At 43.1% G+C, this 19,785-nt stretch overlaps 1 protein-coding gene across 5 annotated transcripts in view; it reads left to right on the plus strand.

Annotated features, from left to right (window-relative positions):
- The window catches only part of EMCN (endomucin), a 51,259-nt gene extending 42,951 nt beyond the window's left edge, over positions 1-8,308 (plus strand). For 3 of the 5 annotated variants that reach the window (XM_083756914.1, XM_083756915.1, XM_083756916.1), the window contains exons 11-14: positions 2,646-2,707; positions 6,148-6,226; positions 6,762-6,838; positions 7,955-8,308. In XM_083756914.1, coding sequence (XP_083613040.1) covers positions 2,646-2,707; positions 6,148-6,226; positions 6,762-6,789 — 169 coding nt within the window. In that variant the 3' untranslated portion in view covers positions 6,790-6,838; positions 7,955-8,308. The remainder of the gene's footprint in view (positions 1-2,645; positions 2,708-6,147; positions 6,227-6,761; positions 6,839-7,954) is intronic. The other 2 variants (XM_083756917.1, XM_083756918.1) reach the window with 1 other exon arrangement.
- Positions 8,309-19,785: the final 11,477 nt, after the last annotated feature.

Genomic DNA, 19,785 nt, shown 5'->3' on the forward strand with positions numbered 1-19,785 from the left:
TGAAAACTTCTACCACTTTCAGTGCTATTCAGTATCACTGCTGAACACTCTGTATATCCTGGGGTAGCCAGTCCCCGTTGGGATTGGTAGGGCAGAAGACAAGGAGGCTGACAGTAGGTAGCGCCAGAGCCAACAACAGATTTGTTGTTTAGTCGTTTAGTTGTGTCCGACTCTTTGTGACCCCATGGACCAGAGCACGCCAGGCACGCCTGTCTTCCACTGCCTCCCACAGTTTGGTCAAACTCATGTTGGTAGCTTTGAGAACACTATCCAACCATCTCGTCCTCTGTCGTCCCCTTCTCCTTGTGCCCTCAATCTTTCCCAACATCAGGGTCTTTTCCAGGAAGTCTTCTCTTCTCATGAGGTGGCCAAAGTATTGGACCCTCAGCTTCAGGATCTGTCCTTCCATTGAGCGCTCAGGGCTGATTTCCTTCACAGTGGATAGGTTTTGTCTTCTTGCAGTCCACGGGACTCCCAAGAGTCTGTTCCAGCACCATAATTCAAAAGCATCAATTCTTCGGCGATCAGTCTTCTTTATGGTCCAGCTCTCACTTCCAACAACAGATAGTGCCAGCTTATTGTCACTTTGACCCCTGTTGATCTGTGTGAATCTTCCTCCCTGTTGAGTTCTAGAAGGCTAAGGAGGAGGAACTGACAGCCAGGACCTCCCCACCACCTCACCCTTCCCACCCTCCCTTTCTCCCTCCCAGTAAGCAGCAGTAACTCTGCTGGTCATGTGAGCACCACCCTCACAGTCTGCTACAGCAGCCTCAGGACCACTCCTTGGAATGGGAGTAAGTAAGAGGGCAGGCAGAAGGGCATATTGAAGTTATTGGAACAGTGTCCCATTTGCCCTAACAGACATGCCTTTGCTGATTATTCTGCCAGGAAGTCCTTCCTCACATTAATACAAATCGTGTCCTCCCTAAAAGAGGGCACGTGTTGCAGTGAGACCTGGAGACTGACCACCTGTGTTGTGGGTGGGTAAGATTGGTCAGCCACAACACCCAATTGGTAGGTCCCTTAATGTTGGGTTCAATCTGGCCAATGGGGCGTAGTCTAAACAGATTGAGGGAGCTATATATACCCATGCACGTGACCCAGAGCTTCCTCTTTTGGCGCGTGCATTCGGAACACCCACCCACATCACCCTACTTTTAGGGAATTTTGTGATTGACCTTGCTATGCTGTCGTGTGTCATCTGTCATTGGGACAGGGGCATGGCAGGAATTTTCCCACTTGGCTGATTGGCAGTTGCCATTTGGGTTTTGCCTACCGTGTAGCAAATCGTCACAACTTGTAAGGTTGTGGATAGGCACTGGTTCAGGTGATAGGGATGGGAGAACGGTCTCACTATCCCTTTGTGAAGGGTATTCCGTTAAAGGAATCCAGGGACTCAACTGGGGGTTGTGCCCGTGTCTGAGTCCAGGGGGGCATCTGGGTGGTGAACATAGTCTGTTCCTGGCTTTTCACCTACCCAGGTGTTCACCCTAGGCTGACCTAGGCTGGTGCCCTGAGTCAGCGCTGCAGGGAGCTAGTCGAACCAGAGCCTATGTAACCACTCACCTTCTGTAATCAATAAAGCTGTGGCCTAAATTCTACCAAAAACCAAAACTAAAATTTGAGTCAAGTGTGTCGTTATTTAGTGGGGAGGTCTCTGGGTCTAAACACACAATTTCCCTTTCTTATAATTTGAATGACTTTTGTGTTGTAAATGTATTTGGCAGAAAGAGTCCCAGGTAGCTTACTATCGCCAATACACACCTAAATTCTGTAGCAGCAGTGACTGTTCCCAGTTCTCAAATGGCCCATACCTTGTCCATCCTTGTTTATTTATTTATTTTAGAAATCAATTATGTGCGGGGAGAAGTTGCCTTTTTCTTTATTAAGTCCTTTATTTGCTGATTCAGGTGGTCTTCCTGGAGAGGTTTGGCACATTCCTCTGCGGCTGACCCAAATACCAAGCTATACTCTCTAACTACAATAAAATTCTTGACAACTTTTTTCAGCTCACTGTTACCTCTGGAAGATCTTTTTCAAACAGTATTTTCCAAATAGTATTCTGAATTTAGTCCGTTTGGCTATTCTTTCAGACAGAGTTGGTTTTTCCAAAACTCTACTGTCCCTATCTGGTTAAGAGAATGCAGATGCTGCTTACAGTAACTTAGAGTATTCATCTTGAAAATGCATTGATACAGAACCTGTTTCCTTCACAAGGGGTACTTCTAGACTCTTGCTATTTGGGGGCAATATTCAACCGTAGATTGGCAGATTAAGGTTGCACAATTAAAGTTGATTCCATGCTCTTGAACAACAAATCTATCCCTCCCTCCCAAAACTGATTTTTTTTTTCTGATAAGGAAAAATACACTGAAAAGTGTGAGATAACTATTGTTCGATGCAACATCCAGCTCTGTCCCAGAAGATGCAGGTGTCCTCAGTGGCCAGGAGTTTCTTTTACCAACTTCAGTTGGTAAGACAGTCCTGGCCATTCCTGTATTGGAATAACTTGACCACAGTCTTATTTATTTAAATACATTATTTATGTACTGCTTGGATCGGCTAAATTGAATCCTCTTCTAGAAATGTACTCTGTCCCCATCATGCTTTAAATGTCTCCAAACACCTTCAACATCTCCCAACAGAGCCCCATCGGATAAAGAGAATGTGAAGCTTATTTCTGTGAAGACAACTTCTCCAGAAAATGGTAAGTCATGATTGCTCATCACTGCCTATACAGTGGTACCTTGGGTTACAGATGCTTCAGGTTACAGACACTTCAGGTTACAGACTCTGCTAACCCAGAAATAGTACCTCGGGTTAAGACCTCTGCTTCAGGATGAGAACAGAAATTGTGCGGCGGTGGCAGGAGGCCCCATTAGCTAAAGTGGTACCTCAGGTTAAGAACAGTTTCAGGTTAAGAACGGACCTCCAGAACGAATTCAGTTCTTAACCTGAGGTACCACTGTACTGGCAACTAGCAAGAAGTAAAGGGTGGGTTTCTTTAAAAATGGTTAAGTTTAAAGGAAACTTCTTTTTTTTTCTATTACCATTTCTATTAGACGTCATAGTTGGCCTGGGCATGAAAAGAGTGTACCCCTGTGGCACTCGGGGCAGAGACCCATGTGACACAAATTTGCATTAAATTTGCATATTCTAAATTATGTGTATAAGTGCCTCCGCTGGGTGAATAGAGTCTCACCCAGTAAGTTTCTTAAAAGCTACAGAATGGGGTGAGAGGTTTGGAGCCCAGCTCAAAAAAACTGAAGCTCAGCCCCTCTAACAATGCCCACAGCACATCCTCACCATGCCCAGCACACCTCTGAGGCTCCCCATTACAGAGGGAAAGCAGTCATACTTTTCTCTATTTACTTACCGTTACAATCCCTCCCCTCTATGGCCGGCCCTACCATGAGTCAGAGTGAATCTGCTGCCTCAGGTGGGTGGATGCTGTGGGAGGGGACGCCATCTTGCCCTTCTCCTGAGGCGACAAAATATCTTGGGCCAGCCCTGCTCCTTCCTTCCATTACAGAACTCAAGTAGGTATATAACAGGAGCGAGGCAGCAATAAATCATGTCATGCAAGTTGGAGTTCACTCTTTATAAGCAAAAACACGACCTGCACAGGAGTGTTAGGCCTCATGAGCACAGCAACTCATATTCAGTAGGTCTTGCCCCCATGAAGCAGTTGCTAAGACTGAAGGCCCCTGTCTCCCCACAGCTGCCTAAGTCCCTTCCTTGCTTGGATTTTTTTCCAAGCAATCAGAGACTGTGTCTGTGCATCGCCCATCTGTCCTCCACCCTTTTCATGGCACTCCTGGTTCTGGGAGACAAGGGGGAAGGGGAGACACCTGTGACTCTTCACCAGCCTGATTCATCTCTGCCTTTTGGCCTCTCTCCTCCCATCCTCCTGCTTCAGCTTCTGCCTCTGATTTAGGATCTCTTTCTGCCACAGACTTTCCCAGCTCACTAAGCCCTGTTGCCTCCTCAGCTTCCAACACCTGCTCCGAGTCTTCTCACCTCTTTGATGACCCACCAGCACTCCCCAGGCTCTGAGCCTTCTTCCCTTGGGGGTTCCCCAGCTGGTTCCTGCTACCATTCCTCTGTGTCCAACCAGTACAAGACAGTATACCTGTGGTTCTCAGGGACTCACTCATCCCTGCGCTGACCAGACCCACACCTGAGCTCCAGCAAGATGGTTCCTTCAGACCAGACCCTAAGATTGATTATCCCACTGAAAAATCCCTAATAAAGCCTTCCCAAAATTCTAGGACTCAGTGGAACGCAGTTCAAAAAACACTACTATAGAGTTATCAAAGTATTCCTCTTAGCCTTGGTGATGTCTAACTTGCAGCAACAGGAGAATCACACTGACAGATTCTTTATTTTTTTAGGAAATTGGGAATGAGCTTCTAATGCCTCTGGGAGCTTCTGAATCTTCCACCTTGGCTCTGAGTCCTCTTTTTGCAGAGCAAAAGCTTGATAAACTCGTTACTGAACAATGTTTTGTGCATACTATATTTGGAAGAGAACTGAGTCATAACCACTCGAGAAACATTATTTTCCCCGCTTCCCTCTCACACTCCAGCTAATTTGATTCATATTTAATACACTTTGCAGCTGAATTTTCAGAAGTTTAATACCTTTTCAGCTCACACACATTTCCATAAGTATAAAATCCACTTTTGCCTTTCAGGTCCTATAGAATGTTGAGGGTTTTTTTTTTCAGGAAAAGGGCTTGAAAGTGAAGGTTCTTCTCCTTCTAAATACTCCTTGGATGTTCCCTTTTCATATGTGTAATCACATTCACCTTTATCTGTGTCTTCTAAAGGAGCGAGGCTAATTTTTTGAGATCTGTACACAACCCAGGTCAAAGCAGTTCAATAACAGCAGGAAATGCACAGAAAGATGAGCAACTGCCCAAAAGGTACAGCTTAGTTCTGTGCTGAAGTGTAGATTTAACACACAGTGGTGTAGCGTGGGTTGTCAGCACCCGGGGCAAGGCAAGTAATTTGCGCCCCCTAACCCATGGATTTGCGCCCCCTAACCCTATCCCCCAGATGTTGCGCCCGGTGCAGCCGGCCCCCCCTGCACCCCCCACGCTACACCACTGTTAACACATAATCATGGTTTAAGAAAACTTAACCATGGTTTTGGGTTATCTCTGCTCTGGTTCACACAGTTGCTGCTTGACTTGGGATGCGAATGAAATTTGATTCAGTTCTCATGCAAAGGTGATCTTTACATCCACGTTTCCCAAAGCAAAGCACGAACCAAAACACAACCATGCTCTGAAATTCGCACTTCTCTGAATTTGGCAGTGCTATTCTCCCACCATACTAGGGTAAATAAGCACAACAACATGCATGTATTTGTGAAAATAGAACACACAAATGTTAGGAGAAATTGCTTTGCAAGATATATTAGGCAAAATTGCATATTAGGAGAAATTAGCGTAAAAATGATGGTGAATTTTCATGATGACTTTTTAAAAAATCACTAACTGACATAGAAATGTGGAGAACTGAACTTCAGATTAGAGGTATTAGAAATGAAGAGAAAAATTACAGAGTCACCCATCCCTATTTTTGGCATAACATAGACTATTGACCCTGTCAGTCATCTTTGAGTGATGGCACATCTAGTACCTGTTTTATATTCAAGACAGTGAATTAACTGTGCACTGTCCCCAGTGCACAACCCATCCTCTCTTTTTTTTCCTTGATCTGGGGAATGGGGAGAACTCTTGCTGGACTGCACTAAGAGCCCTGCCAGAAAGCTCCTTAAAACCTTGTTAATACACCAGTGATGTTACCAATATCTGTTTGGAGCCTGAATTCCTTAACTGTGATTCAAGAGACAGCGCAATGCCTTTGTAAGCATAATAAGCACCCTACTGGATCAGACCAAAGGCCTATCTAGGCCAGCATTCTGTTTTCACTATGGCCAACCAGATGGGTCTACAAGCAGGGTGTTAGCACAATAACACTTTCCTGCTCATGATCTGTAGCCTCTGGCATTCTGTATGCTGATGGTGCTAAGCAGATTTGGTTTTCACCTAATATAGTTTAGTAAGATTTTGTATTATGCTTTACATCTCCGATATATATCTACTCCCCATTAACATTTATTTTCCTTCTGGGCCAGGAATGTCCAGTTTCTTGAATCTTTCCTCATATGACTTGCCTTTAGGCATGTCATTACCTTTGGAGCCCTTCAAACCAATGTGAGTACTCCCATTGGTTACAAGATTTCAGGCAAGGTCCATGCATTTGACTGTGTGCTTAGAAATTTGGTCTAAATTGATGCCATGAAGGTTGAGCTTAAGTTACTTCCAGAAGACACTTACCGTGGTGGTGGAATATATATGTGTGTGTGTAGAGCTACATCAGGGGAAGCCAATGTGGTGAGACCTCCAGATGCAGTGGACTACAACTCCCATCAGCCCCAGCTAGCATCACAAACTATAAGTGATGATGGGAGTTGTAGTCCAAAACATATCTCTGAGCTACTTATACTTGGGAAAAGATTAACCTTTGCCCCCCTTTTTTGGAACTACAAATGAGTAGCTGAACTCATTTCTAATTATGCATCTATATGCAATGCAGACATACTAGATTATGTGGGCCACATTTCTCTGGATAGCTCTCATTTCTGTGGCTCTCCTCCACTGACTGCAATGGCCTATGGCTAATACAGCAAATTCTGATGTGATTACGCCTTTGTGCCCAATTAATTGACATGCACTTTCTGTTTCTTAGGCGATCAGGCTACTCAAGGGAAGAATAGAACTCGGCAGCAGAATGATTCGTCTTCTTCACACCTTGGCAACAAACGGGTATGTTCAAGACCTTCCATTTGCTAAACATGGCCTTGATGTTTCTTTTTTTTTTTAGTGCTAATCAAATGTTTTTCGCTGGGAAAGGCAGAGAACCCTTTTCTTAGATAAACCTTCAAAGGGTTTGGAGCAAATTCTGCTATGGATTCCTGAACTACAATGGTAAAGTGGATATGGTGCCGTTTGGAGCTTTGGAGCATTGGGATTTATAAGCCCTGGAGAGAGAAAATGGAAGGTTGTTTATGGAAGTTTTAGGTAGAATCTGGCCAGAATTGAACTTGGGCCTCATAAGACACTGCATAAAGGTAACATGGTACCTCCCAGCTGTATCATGAAGCAGAATACTTCAGATGAGACCATCAAACAACGAGTTTCTTCACTCCCACTGGCAATGGCATGGGTGTGAATCACAGGTGGAGGAATTCAAAGTGTGATGACCCACCCAACTTATGCAATGAATTTTTTGCAGTACATCCAGGAGGTAGAAAACTTGCCACCAGAAGACAGTTTGTCATGGTGTAGGTCAGGGATGTCCAACCGATTAACCACAACAAGTCGATCCCCGGATGGTCATGGTCTATCTTGGTCAATCACAGGAAGAGAAAAACAATGGATTGAAAGCGCTGCCCCCTGCGCTTTGTTCCTCTGTTGCGTCAAATGGGCAGTCTTCAATCGTCTGTTGCCGACGAGTTTGCATACGGAAGTACTCATTACTGCTGCATCGTGGTTTAAATTTGCCCCCCCCAAAAAAGGTCAACAACTTTGGCCTTATACTGGGAGTAGATCGCAGTCTCTTGGGAGCTGGACGTGCCTAGTGTAGGTAATGTCTCAACTGGTTCTTAGGTTGTGGTTAGGAAGGACTTGGCTTCTACGTTCACCTGTCCTAGAGATGTTAAGATAAGATAGAGTGGTGGGAATTTACATCTCTCCAAAGTACTGCCCATATCTGCAAATGAACCAACTCCATCTAAGAATTTAAGCTTTATAACTGCAGCTTGATACAACAGGGCTCATTTTGTTTTAGCACCCTAAAAGCAGCCTAGCTGACCTTCCTTTTATGAACCCAGAATAATCTTTCTGGAATAAATAACCCTGTGTAACATTACCGTGTTTCAGGTGTGAAGACATCCTGTTTCATGAATTCCTCCTGGAAGGAGTCACTCATCAAAGCGGACATTCCAATGGAGCAAGGTGGATTCATGGCGTCTCCACATCTACAGACAGAATGTGCACACTTACTTCATAATAGTTTTATCTACAAATTGCCACATTCCCCGCTTATATGCCTGCTGTTTTTATATTTTTTTATAGTGGCTCTGTTAACTGGTGTATAGTACATATTTATTGATTTCCCCGTATGTAAAAGCACTGAAATGTTCACATTTTATAATACTAATGTTAAATCGATATTTGACTGTTGGTGAGAAATTCTGTATAAATAAAAAATGTTCTGCCTGTAAAGGGGGGAAAGTTAATACATTTTCTTGTACTTCCAGTTTTTCAAAAAATACTCATACCACATGGAGGGCTTTGTGTAGGCAGAACTGCACACTGGTGTCCTAACTTTCCATCCATAAAAGGAAGGAGTTTGTGGAATGGAGCTTTCCAGCCACTCCCTTCCCTTTGCAGTTCCCCGTGCCCCCAGAAAACTCTGCTCCCAGTGGTTGGGGAAGAGCCAGTGTGGTGTAGTGGTTAAGAGCGGTAGACTCGTAATCTGGTGAACCGGGTTCGCGTCTCCGCTCCTCCACATGCAGCTGCTGGGTGACCTTGGGCTAGTCACACTTCTTTGAAGTCACTCAGCCTCATTCACCTCACAGAGTGTTTGTTGTGGGGGAGGAAGGGAAAAGAGAATGTTAGGCGCTTTGAGACTCCTTCAGGTAATGATAAAGTGGGATATCAAATCCAAACTACTACTACTACTACTACTACTACTACTCCTCCTCCTCTTCTTCTTCTTCTTCTTCTTCTTCTTCTTCTTCTTCTTCTCCTTCTTCTTCTTCAGAAAGCTGTGTGATCTGGGGCAGAGTACCACATACTGAGTGTTTGTTTGCAGGGGAGATTTTCCCCCCTGCTTTACTTGAACTTCAAGCACATATCTAATTCTTCAGATAATGACCTGCTTCACATATCACTTACGGTAAACCAGAGTTTTAAAATAAGCCATGGTTTATTGTGAACTAGCAACATGCCGGGTACATCCTACTCAAAAAAGTTTCCATGGCACTGCTCTCCCACTGCTGCTATGCTGTGGATGAAGCAGGCCAAATTCTGCCTTATCATGTCATCCATACCTGTACTGAGGGTTAGTTTCCCCTCAAACAAACCATGAGTGGTAACCAAGGTTCATAGTTTGTTTGGAGGAAACAAAGTATGAGCTCAGGTTTTGATAACACAACAAGCCAGACTATGGCTTGGTTTATCTGTGGCATGGCAGCAGCAGGAGTGGGGAAGAACTTCCACAAGGAAAGAGCATGCTGCCTCGTCGCATGATGACGGAAGACCAGCCGTCACGAAATGGTGCTTAGCATAGAAAAAAGACACAGAGAGCCAGCAATATTCTCAGGATGGGATGAGCAGCTCCTTCGACCACTCTCCTCCGATTTTATTATCCTTTGTTCCCCTCTGTCGCATGGCCGTCTGCCAATGTCTCCCGTTACCTCATCCAGTCATGGCTTTTACTACACCCATCACAATATAAGGTAATCACTGCCCAGAGGAAACACAACTCCATATAAGGTCAATACATTCTATACACTGCCAGGCACAGAGTGCTGGTCAACTGGTCAGGAGGCACCCTGCAGTATTACAAGCCTCTGCCATGGCTTTATGACTCCCACAGCATGAAACCATTGTTTACAGTATTTAAAACTATGGCACAATGCAGGATTGGAGATCCTGCGGCCATCAATATGTTGCTGGACCACAACTCCCATCATCCTTCATTGTTGGCCATGGTGGCTGCAGTGGCTGAGGTTGATGGCAGTTGGAGCCTAACAACAACTTGAGGGTTACAGTTACCTCAGTCCAGGTTTTACATGATTTGTCAGCTGTGCCGATATCACAAATGGTTCCAGTTCCTTCGATAAAGCTTTCCAAAGCTCGAGCTCATTAAAACTTATCTGTTCCCAGTGGCTGATGAGAGACTGACATTCCTTGCTATTTGATCAGATGAAAATGCCACAGGCAAGTCTTTGGATCTCAGCGATGCTGTGCTTCATTTTCCAAGGGCAAAGGTGGAAAAATGACCTTTTGAACTAATAGACCCAGGCATGCTGGATTCTAAAGCTGTCACCTGCTGTGTCTGCTCCACCCAGAGGAGGTGCACAGTTCCTGGTGTTACCACATTCATTATTCTTTAAAATTATAAAGTTTCTGTAAGCTTGGGGGTAATACATTAATTTTATTTACTTATATATGGCAGGAACAAAAAAAAAAAGATGTACAGAGATCCATGTGAGCAAGTGAATGAAATAAATCAAATGTGCAAATTGTGCATCAAAGCCATGAGATGGGATATAAATGCATTAAAAATAGAGTATTGCAGAAATTGAGGAGGTGCTGAGTAGGCTCCTAAGCTTGGGTTCCACTTGGGGCTTTCCTAAATTAAGAGCATTATTTAGCTGTTTATACCATATTTCCCCTATATGAATTAGACCAGAGTAGTTCACACCCAGGGATGCAGGTGGCGCTGTGGGTTAAACCACAGAGCCTAGGACTTGCCGATCAGAAGGCCGGCAGTTCGAATCCCCACGACGGGGTGAGCTCCCGTTGCTCGGTGCCTGCTCCTGCCAACCTAGCAGTTCGAAAGCACATCAAAGTGCAGGTAGATAAATAGGTACCACTCCAGCAGGAAGGTAAACGACGTTTCCATGTGCTGCTCTGGTTCGCCAGAAGCGGCTTAGTCCTGCTAGCCACATGACCCGGAAGCTGTACGCCGGCTCCCTCAGCCAGTAAGGCAAGATGAGCACCGCAACCCCAGAGTCAGCCACGACTGGACCTAACAGTCAGGGGTCCCTTTACCTTTTAGTTCACACCCACACATATTTGAATTTGTTCATGAGGAGCACATTTGGTTGCTGATTTTAAATATGGACTGGGCATATGTAGTAGTGGGCATGGAAAGGGGAGCAGAAGGACCAGTGGTGACTAGCATTAGATGAAGGTTGAATTCTTCGTGTGTCCATCTACTTAAATAAAAGATGGGGCACTTTGGACGACTGGTGTGTGTGGAAAGTTTCTTCTGCATCTCCCCCCTTATCAGTTCATGAGGGGGGGATTGCATTTGAACATTAGCAGGGGGGAGAGAAAATCCTGAAGCAAATCTCATGGGCTAGGTACATAGGTTTTGTTGTGCTTATTTTAAATTTGAGGCGGCTGAGGAGAGTTTTGTCAGTGCCCTGAGAAACAGGAGGGAAAACAAAGGATTATTTGCAGAGGATTGGGGGGGGGGGTGTTTATATTGTTGAGAACTGCCCTGAGACCTGAGGATATAGGGTGGTATACAAATTTAAATAATAACAACAGCAATTTATGAGGGCAGCTTTCGGCACAGCACCACCCCTGAAAATCCTGGTAATCTTCTTCAGCCTTCCCACTTGTGGACTTTTAAACCTGGATCCAGATTCTGCAATGCAGGTAAATATTTGATAATGAGTGCTGTATGGGAGGCAGAACTGGTTAAGACTTCAACTCTCTTGTCATTATGAGAAAGGTTAAGCCTCCTGGTTTTATAATCACCCAAACCTGCCTCAGTGCTTTCGAAATTGAGAAGTGAGGATGATTTATTGTGCTGGAAATTCCTTATCCTCTGTTGCTTTTCAGCTTAGTTGTCACTGAGCTTCTTACCAATCTCACATAAAGGGCACGGATGTGGCAATTTGCAAATGCTTGAAGGTAATCCCTATAGTTTTATCTACACTTTCAGCTAACTTTGTTGTCTGCTGCAAGCATTATGCAAACAAGGATACAAAATCGGAAAGATTTCTCACTCAGAACTGAACAGATTATCTCAACAGAAGCCAAACCTTATTTAAGGGATTATACTTGAAGAAGGATAAATAAATATTAGATGTTTTTAAATAGAGCTGCTCCAGAAGCCAGCAACCATTGTGTTCACGTAGGATATTGGGAGTTTTCTGTTGTATCTAAATATTGCTACAAAAATTCTGGTATACTTAATCTAATCCACAGTACTTTCCTTGTAAGCATCTCAAAGTTTTTCAATAGGTTCATGTTGTAGCAATACCATTCTCTGCTATTATGGTATATTTTTCAACTCTGTACTGGAATCCTTTCAAACCAGCCTATCCTCTCCCATTATGCTGAACCCTGCAGTGTTATTTTTACCTTAACATTGAACATGCACTTATAAAGACATCACATCACAAACCCAGGAAGGTACTATAACAAATAATATTATTGCCAATCGAAAGGTCGGCGGTTCGAATCCCCGTGGCGGGGTGCGCTCCCGTTGCTCGGTCCCAGCGCCTGCCAACCTAGCAGTTCGAAAGCACCCTCGGGTGCAAGTAGATAAATAGGGACCGCTTACTAGCGGGAAGGTAAACGGCGTTTCCGTGTGCGGCTCTGGCTCGCCAGAGCAGCGATGTCACGCTGGCCACGTGACCCGGAAGTGTCTCCGGACAGCGCTGGCCCCTGGCCTCTTGAGTGAGATGGGCGCACAACCCCAGAGTCTGTCAAGACTGGCCCGTATGGGCAGGGGTACCTTTACCTTTACCTTTTTAATTCAGTACACCAGGCAAAAGCAGGGCTTTAAAGGATCAGAAGGAGATTTTGGGCCCTTTTGCACTACACATTTAAAGCATCATCATACTGCATTAAACAGGCATGGCTTCCCCCAAAGAATTATGGGAACTGTAGTTTATTAAGGGAACTGAACATTGATAAGAGACTCCTACTCCTTCAAAGGAATTTCTGCCATTTGGAGAATTTGCACAAACATCCCATTCTCACTTTTACTACCCAGGCACACACACCCCCCAAAAAAACCCAGACATCCCAGAAAATGTTTCTGTACATGTGCAGCGGGAACGTTTATGTTGTTAATTCATTTTTCCCAGGCTGAGTGTCATATAAAGAGGCACCAGGATAAGGCCCTCAGTTCAAATTAATCCCTGGCTGTGTATGACAATGACCTAAGTAGATCATATTTCCAAGAGCAGAGGTCAGCAAACTTTTTCAGCAGGGAGCCGGTCCACTGTCCCTCAGATCTTGGGTGGGGAGAGGATGAACAAATTCCTATGCCCAACAAAGAACCCAGAGATGCATTTTAAATAAAAGGACACATTATACTCATGTAAAAACACGCTGATTCCCGAACCATGCATGGACCAGATTTAGCAGGCCTTAATTTGCCTACCCATGTCCTAGAGTAACTCTAGAAGGAAAAAGCAAATGCTTTACCTTTCCAATTCTACATACATGTCCTTTGGTTCACAAAGGTGAACCACCCCAATATGAATATGCCCTCCACATCAGCCTTCCCTACACCAGAGATCCTACAAGGCTTAGCTGTTGAACCAAGATAAAAGGTAAAGGTAAAGGTACCCCTGCCCGTACGGGCCAGTCTTGACAGACTCTAGGGTTGTGCGCTCATCTCACTCTAGAGGCCGGGAGCCAGCGCTGTCCGCAGACACTTCCGGGTCACGTGGCCAGCGTGACAAGCTGCATCTGGCGAGCCAGCGCAGCACACGGAACACCGTTTACCTTCCCGCTAGTAAGCGGTCCCTATTTATCTACTTGCACCCGGGGGTGCTTTCGAACTGCTAGGTTGGCAGGCGCTGGGACCGAGCGACAGGAGCGCACCCCACCACGGGGATTCGAACCGCCAACCTTTCGATCGGTAAGTCCTAGGTGCTGAGGCTTTTACCCACAGCGCCACCCACGTCCCTGTTGAACCAAGATACAGACATCTAAATAAAATCCCCATTATTGCTGTTGGGGTGGGAAAACGGAAATGGGAAATTATGAAGTCTTATTAAATGTTTGCTCAGGCAAACTCACTTTGCTGCACATTTGCATACCATTTTCATCCCAAGGTGCCAGGCATTTCGCAGATATGCAAAACCTGCATGCTAAATGTTTGTGTCATGCCAGAGATATAAAAAAGACAGGGCAGTATTTTTTAAAGAGCAACCATGACAGGGAAATTCATTGCTTTCTGTGCAATTGCTTGCCAACTTCCTGCACATACTTTTTTCCTAGCCGTAAAAGTAGCAGCCGTTTGCAGTCTTTTGATGCAGGACCCAAAATGGATTACAGAATGTGTATTGTTCATGCTCCTTCCTTCATCTCTTTCTTAACAGGCCTAAGCATAGCCATCAATCTCATTAGTACCTCCTCCTCAACCCTGCCATATAACAATACTAAAAGCTTATTGACAGTCTCATTAACAGATGGGTTAAGGAGTGTGTGTGTGTGTGTTCATTTCATTGTGAAGTGAAACGGCTTGTAATGGCCTTGAACGTATTTTCTGGTGTGTTGTTTTCCTCTCTTGCCTTCTTCATTGATAACATTCAGAAAGACACAGGGCAATCTGCTGTTTCCAAGTGAATACTGGTGACAGCCTTATGTGCATGTCAGTTAATCTTCCAATGAATGAGAACCTGCAATCTCAGCAGGGCATGGGCTTTCTTTGAAAACTGAGTTATTGGCGGGCCAACCTGAAGATGCTCTCGCTAAACACTAGATGGTGCAGTGTGCAGGCTCTGACCTTTAGTTTGCAGGAATTGCTGGTAACTGCTGGTAAAGTAACTGGAACTGAGCATTTTGCCATTATTTCTATCTAAGCATATTCTAGCCTTGTGGCAAGGGAGATGTGATTATTTCTAATTTGTCATTCATCATATTTATGCATTTGAGGTAATTTGATGAATGGCAATATTGGTGAAGAACCTGCCTTATAATGAGTCATATGAACAGTCCCATCTAGTTTGGTAATGTGTACAACAAGCAGCAAATTTACAGGGTTATGGGCAGTGGGGGAGACCTTTGTTTCAGCAGCACCTTGCTGCTAGCAAAGTGCTTTGAAGCTGCAAGTTTGGGCATTCAAAGCACCAAATGGTGCCATCATTGCGAGATCAGGTGATTGACAGGTGGGTGGTCCCACATTCTATCAAGGCTAATCCTGGTAAGGATCTGGCCCACGGAGTCAAAGGGTTTTCCCACACCTGCAACAGATGCTCGAGAAACAACATTAGTAAATAAATTTTATTTTTGTGTGCATAATATCTGCATGAAATCCCAGGATCATAGACTTGGAAAGGCTCCAAAAGGTCAAGTAGTTCAATCCTCTACTTATGCAGCATATCACTTACTACAAGAGTGACCATCCAGCCTCTGCTTCAAAACCTCGAGAGAAATATGTACAAATACTCAAGCTGAATAGGGAGATGCACACTGACAACAACAAGGTAGACAACACCGAATTCCCTAAAAGCAATAGCCCTCCTAAGAATCTATTTAACTGCTAGGTACACTAAAGCAGGCTTCCACAACCTTGGTCCTCCAGATGTTTTGAGACTACAATTCCCATCATCCCTGACCACTGGTCCTGCTAGCTAGGGATCATGCGAGTTGTAGGCTAAAAAAATCTGGAGGGCTGAGGTTGAAGCCTGCACTAAAGGGTAACTTCTTCCTCCTTCCTCTTTCCTCCTTCCCTAGCTGAAATCAAATTTCATATTTCATATTTTGTAAAATATTTCTATCCTGCTTTATGTCAACCAATATCCGTGTAGGGTACCTCTTCCACAAAATAGTTAATTCAATGCAACTGAGCCACATGAAATTACGATCGACAATAATATCAGCTACCAGGAAGATCAGAAATCAGCTACCAAGCAGAAGGGATTTGCTTAGCTACAGTATTCCCTTTGGCACCCATCCAAAAAAGCAGTAGGGCATCTTATATCTAATAGCCGCCAGCCATCAAATACTGTTAATCAAGCGATCAACCTTGACACAAGAGGTCTGCCATAAAGCCACAGCTCTATATGCATGCATCCTTGGAAGTATGCACCACAAGACTAACGGTGATGACTTGTGCATGAATATGCATGGGATCGTGGTTGCATACAGACTGAATGTGTAGTAAGCTGATTGAGAGCATACTTTTTCCTATCAAAAGTTACATGTAGTGCAAATAAGGTCTTTCTCCATTGATCATCCTTTACTCGGTTCAGCTTGATTCATTCATGGGGGTTTTTAATATGCCGTTCCAGAAAGTATTTCCTGATCTTAAGAAGTACCCTATTGCTAAGATCGCTTCAGAGAAAGGTCTTTGCAATAATAAGGCATCTGCTTCAGGGATATGTTCCGCTATCTCGGTGACATCTGTTGCAAACCGATAATCCTGTTTTATATCGCACACTGGTTTCTCCACATTAGTTGATTCTCCCCCTTTGGTTTTGAATTTTATTTTATTTCTACAGTCAGGCAAAAGAAAAATGTTCAAGCCTCCAATGAACTTAAGCTCCATGCTTAACACATGGAGGCCTGGCCTCCAGCATTTGTTTGTCAACCTCAGAAAGAACATTTATAGGGCAATCCTATCACCGTTGACTCAGAAATGAGTGCCATAGAATTAAATGGGGCTGACTCACAGGGAAGCTGCTGTCTTATTCTCCAGCAGACCTCTCCTGTCTTTGTAAATAAGCTGTAACCATTGTGTGATAATAAGCAAATGGTCTAAAGCTGGTCTTTGTCTCACTTGCATGCTACCTGGAAATATGAACTAGCTGGAAGAGGCAACCCCCTACCATTATGCAGGGGGGCAATCTCTATAACATATTTAAAGTAATTGCTAATACTGCCCCCAAATATTACTCATTTCCAGTATGTCAATGATTTCACTTAGGGCAAACCCTTCCAGGGCACCTCATGTACATTGTTAAAAACATAGGGTGGTAAGCCTGCCCAGAGTAGACCCACTGAAGTTAATAGGTATTACCAACTTAGGTTCATTCTGTTATGTATTAAGATTAGTAGCGGTTCTCACTCAGGGCCACCAGTATGTAAATGAAGGATTGAAAGCTGTCGCTCCTGATTGGTTAGCTAGTTGTGAGTTGTTACTGTTTCAAGTTACTTAGTATTATATATATATTTTTAAAAAAAATTATTAAAGATTTTATTAATACAATAGAAAAGATAACAGAAAAAACAGAAAACAAAACAAGAAAAGAAAATATAGAATTTACATCTTTTAGTAACCATATTTTCTTCGCTTTTTGGACTTCCTCACATCTCTCGCTCCTGCGTTCCAAATTTATACAGTTTTAACCAGCAATTTATCACCTTGTTTCAATTCTTATTCTATAAATTTCCAATATTGTGTCCCTAACTTTGAATTCTTTTATCTAAGTCTTAAGTCCCTGCTTTGGGCATGTTATTTATTCAAAATTTATCTTTCTCTTAAAATTCACTCATTCTCATATTCTTTTCAACTAGCTTAAGGGTGCCATGTTATTTTCAGTCTCGCATCCATCTTAGCACTCAAACAATTTACAATGTTTTTGTAAATAGTCCTTAAATTTCTTCCAATCCTCTTCCACTGCTTCCTCTCCCAAGTCTCAGATTCTGCCGGTCATTTCTGCTAGTTCCATATAGTCCATCAGTTGCATCTGCCATTCTTCCAGCGTGGGCAAATCTTGGGTTTTCCAGTGTTTGGCGACAAGTATCCTTGCTGCTGTTGTTGCATACATAAAAAATGTTCGGTCCTTCTTTAACACCCTCTGGCCAACAATGCCCAAAAGAAAGGCCTCTGGTTTCTTAGGAAAGGTATACTTAAATACCTTTTTCAGCTCATTGTATATCATTTCCCAGAAAGCCTTAACTCTAGGGCAAGTCCACCAGAGGTGAAAAAACTTTCCTTCAGTTTCCTTACATTTCCAACACTTATTATCAGACAGGTGATATATTTTTGCAAGCTTGACTGGGGTCATGTACCACCTATATATCATTTTCATAATATTCTCTTTCAAGGCATTACATGCCGTGAACTTCATACCGGTGGTCCATAACCTTTCCCAGTCAGCAAACATGATATTGTACCCGATATCCTGTGCCCATTTTATCATAGCTGATTTAACCGTTTCATCCTGTGTATTCCATTTTAACAGCAAGTTGTACATTCTTGAAAGTACCTTAGTCTTAGGTTCTAACAGTTCTGTTTCCAACTTTGATTTTTCCACCTGGAATCCTATCTTTTTATCCAATTTAAAAACCTCTTTAATCTGAGCATAATGTAGCCAATCTCGCACTTTATCTTTTAGTTTCTCCAAACTCTGCAGCCTCCAATTATCTCCATCTTTTTCTAATATTTCCCAATACTTCGGCCATTTGGCCTCCATATTGGGTCTTTTCAGAGCCTTAGCTTCCATAGGTGATAACCACCTTGGGGTCTTATTTTCTAATAAGTCCTTATATTTTGTCCAGACATTAAACACTGCTTTCCTAACAATATGGTTCTTGAAAGTCTTATGAATTTTAACCTTGTCATACCACAGATATGCATGCCATCCGAAAGCGTTATTAAACCCTTCCAAATCTAAAACATCAGTGTTTTCAAGAAACAGCCAATCTTTCAACCAGCAGAAAGCTGCTGATTCATAATACAACCTTAAGTCTGGCAGGGCAACCCCCTGCTTTCTTTTGCATCAGTTAATATTTTAAACTTAATTCTGGGCTTTTTGCCCTGCCAGACAAATTTGGAGATATCTCTTTGCCACCTCCCGAAACACTCCATTTTATCCACAATCTGTAAAGTGTGAAACAAAAACAGCATCTTTGGCAATACATTCATCTTTATAGCAGCAATTCGGCCCAACAAGGAAAGTTTCAATCGTGACCAACTTTCTAAATCCCTTTTAATTTCTGACCAACACTTTTCATAATTATCCTTAAATAAACTCAGATTCTTGGCTATTATGTTTACCCCTAGGTATTTTACTTTTTTAACCACATTTAACTCTGTCTCTTTCTGAAACCTTTCTGATTCTGAAGATGTCAAGTTTTTTCCCAATACCTTAGTTTTTTGTTTGTTTAGTTTAAATCCCGCCACCCGACCAAACTCATGAATCAATTGTAATGCTCTTTTCGTACTAGATTCTGGCTCTTGTAAGGTCAAAACTAGGTCATCTGCAAAAGCTTTAAGTTTGTACTGTTTCGCTCCGACCTGAATTCCTTCAACCAACCGGTCCCCTCTAATCATATTCAAGAGCACCTCCAGGACCAAAATGAATAACAAGGGGGAAATAGGGCAGGCTTGTCGTGTTCCTTTTTCAATTTTAAACTCTTCCATCACCACATTGTTAACTATCAATTTGGCCTTTTGTTCTGAATAGATTGCATCTATCCCATTTTCAAATCCCCGTCCCATCCCTTCCAGATTTTTCTTCATGAACTTCCATGAAATGTTATCAAAGGCCTTCTCCGCATCTATAAATATTAACACTGCTCTTGTATTAATATTTGTTTGCAAAAGTTCCAAAATATCAATAATGTTCCTTGTGTTAGCAAACAAATGTCTACCTGGGAGAAAGCCTGCCTGGTCCTTATGGATCACATCGCTTAAAACTTTTTTGAATCTACTTGCTAAAATGTCTGCAAAAATTTTGTAATCCACATTTAGAAGGGAGATGGGACGGTAGTTCTTAAGTTGTGTCTTTTCAGTTTCTGATTTAGGTATCAATGTGATGAAGGCTTCTTTCCACGATTCCGGTGCTTTCTTCCCCTCCATGATTTCATTGCAAACCTCCGTTAATGGATGTATCAAATAGTCTTTCAATATCTTATAATATTTGGAGGTAAGCCCATCTGGCCCTGGAGATTTGCCCAATTGCATATTTTGAATGACATCTTCAATCTCTTGTTGTGTTATTTTATAATTCAGGGTTGATCTGTTTTCTTGAGACAACTTTGGTAATCCATTCTTT

Source organism: Podarcis gaigeae (genome assembly GCF_964106915.1).
Source record: "Podarcis gaigeae genome assembly, chromosome: 9".
Taxonomy (NCBI): domain Eukaryota; kingdom Metazoa; phylum Chordata; class Lepidosauria; order Squamata; family Lacertidae; genus Podarcis; species Podarcis gaigeae.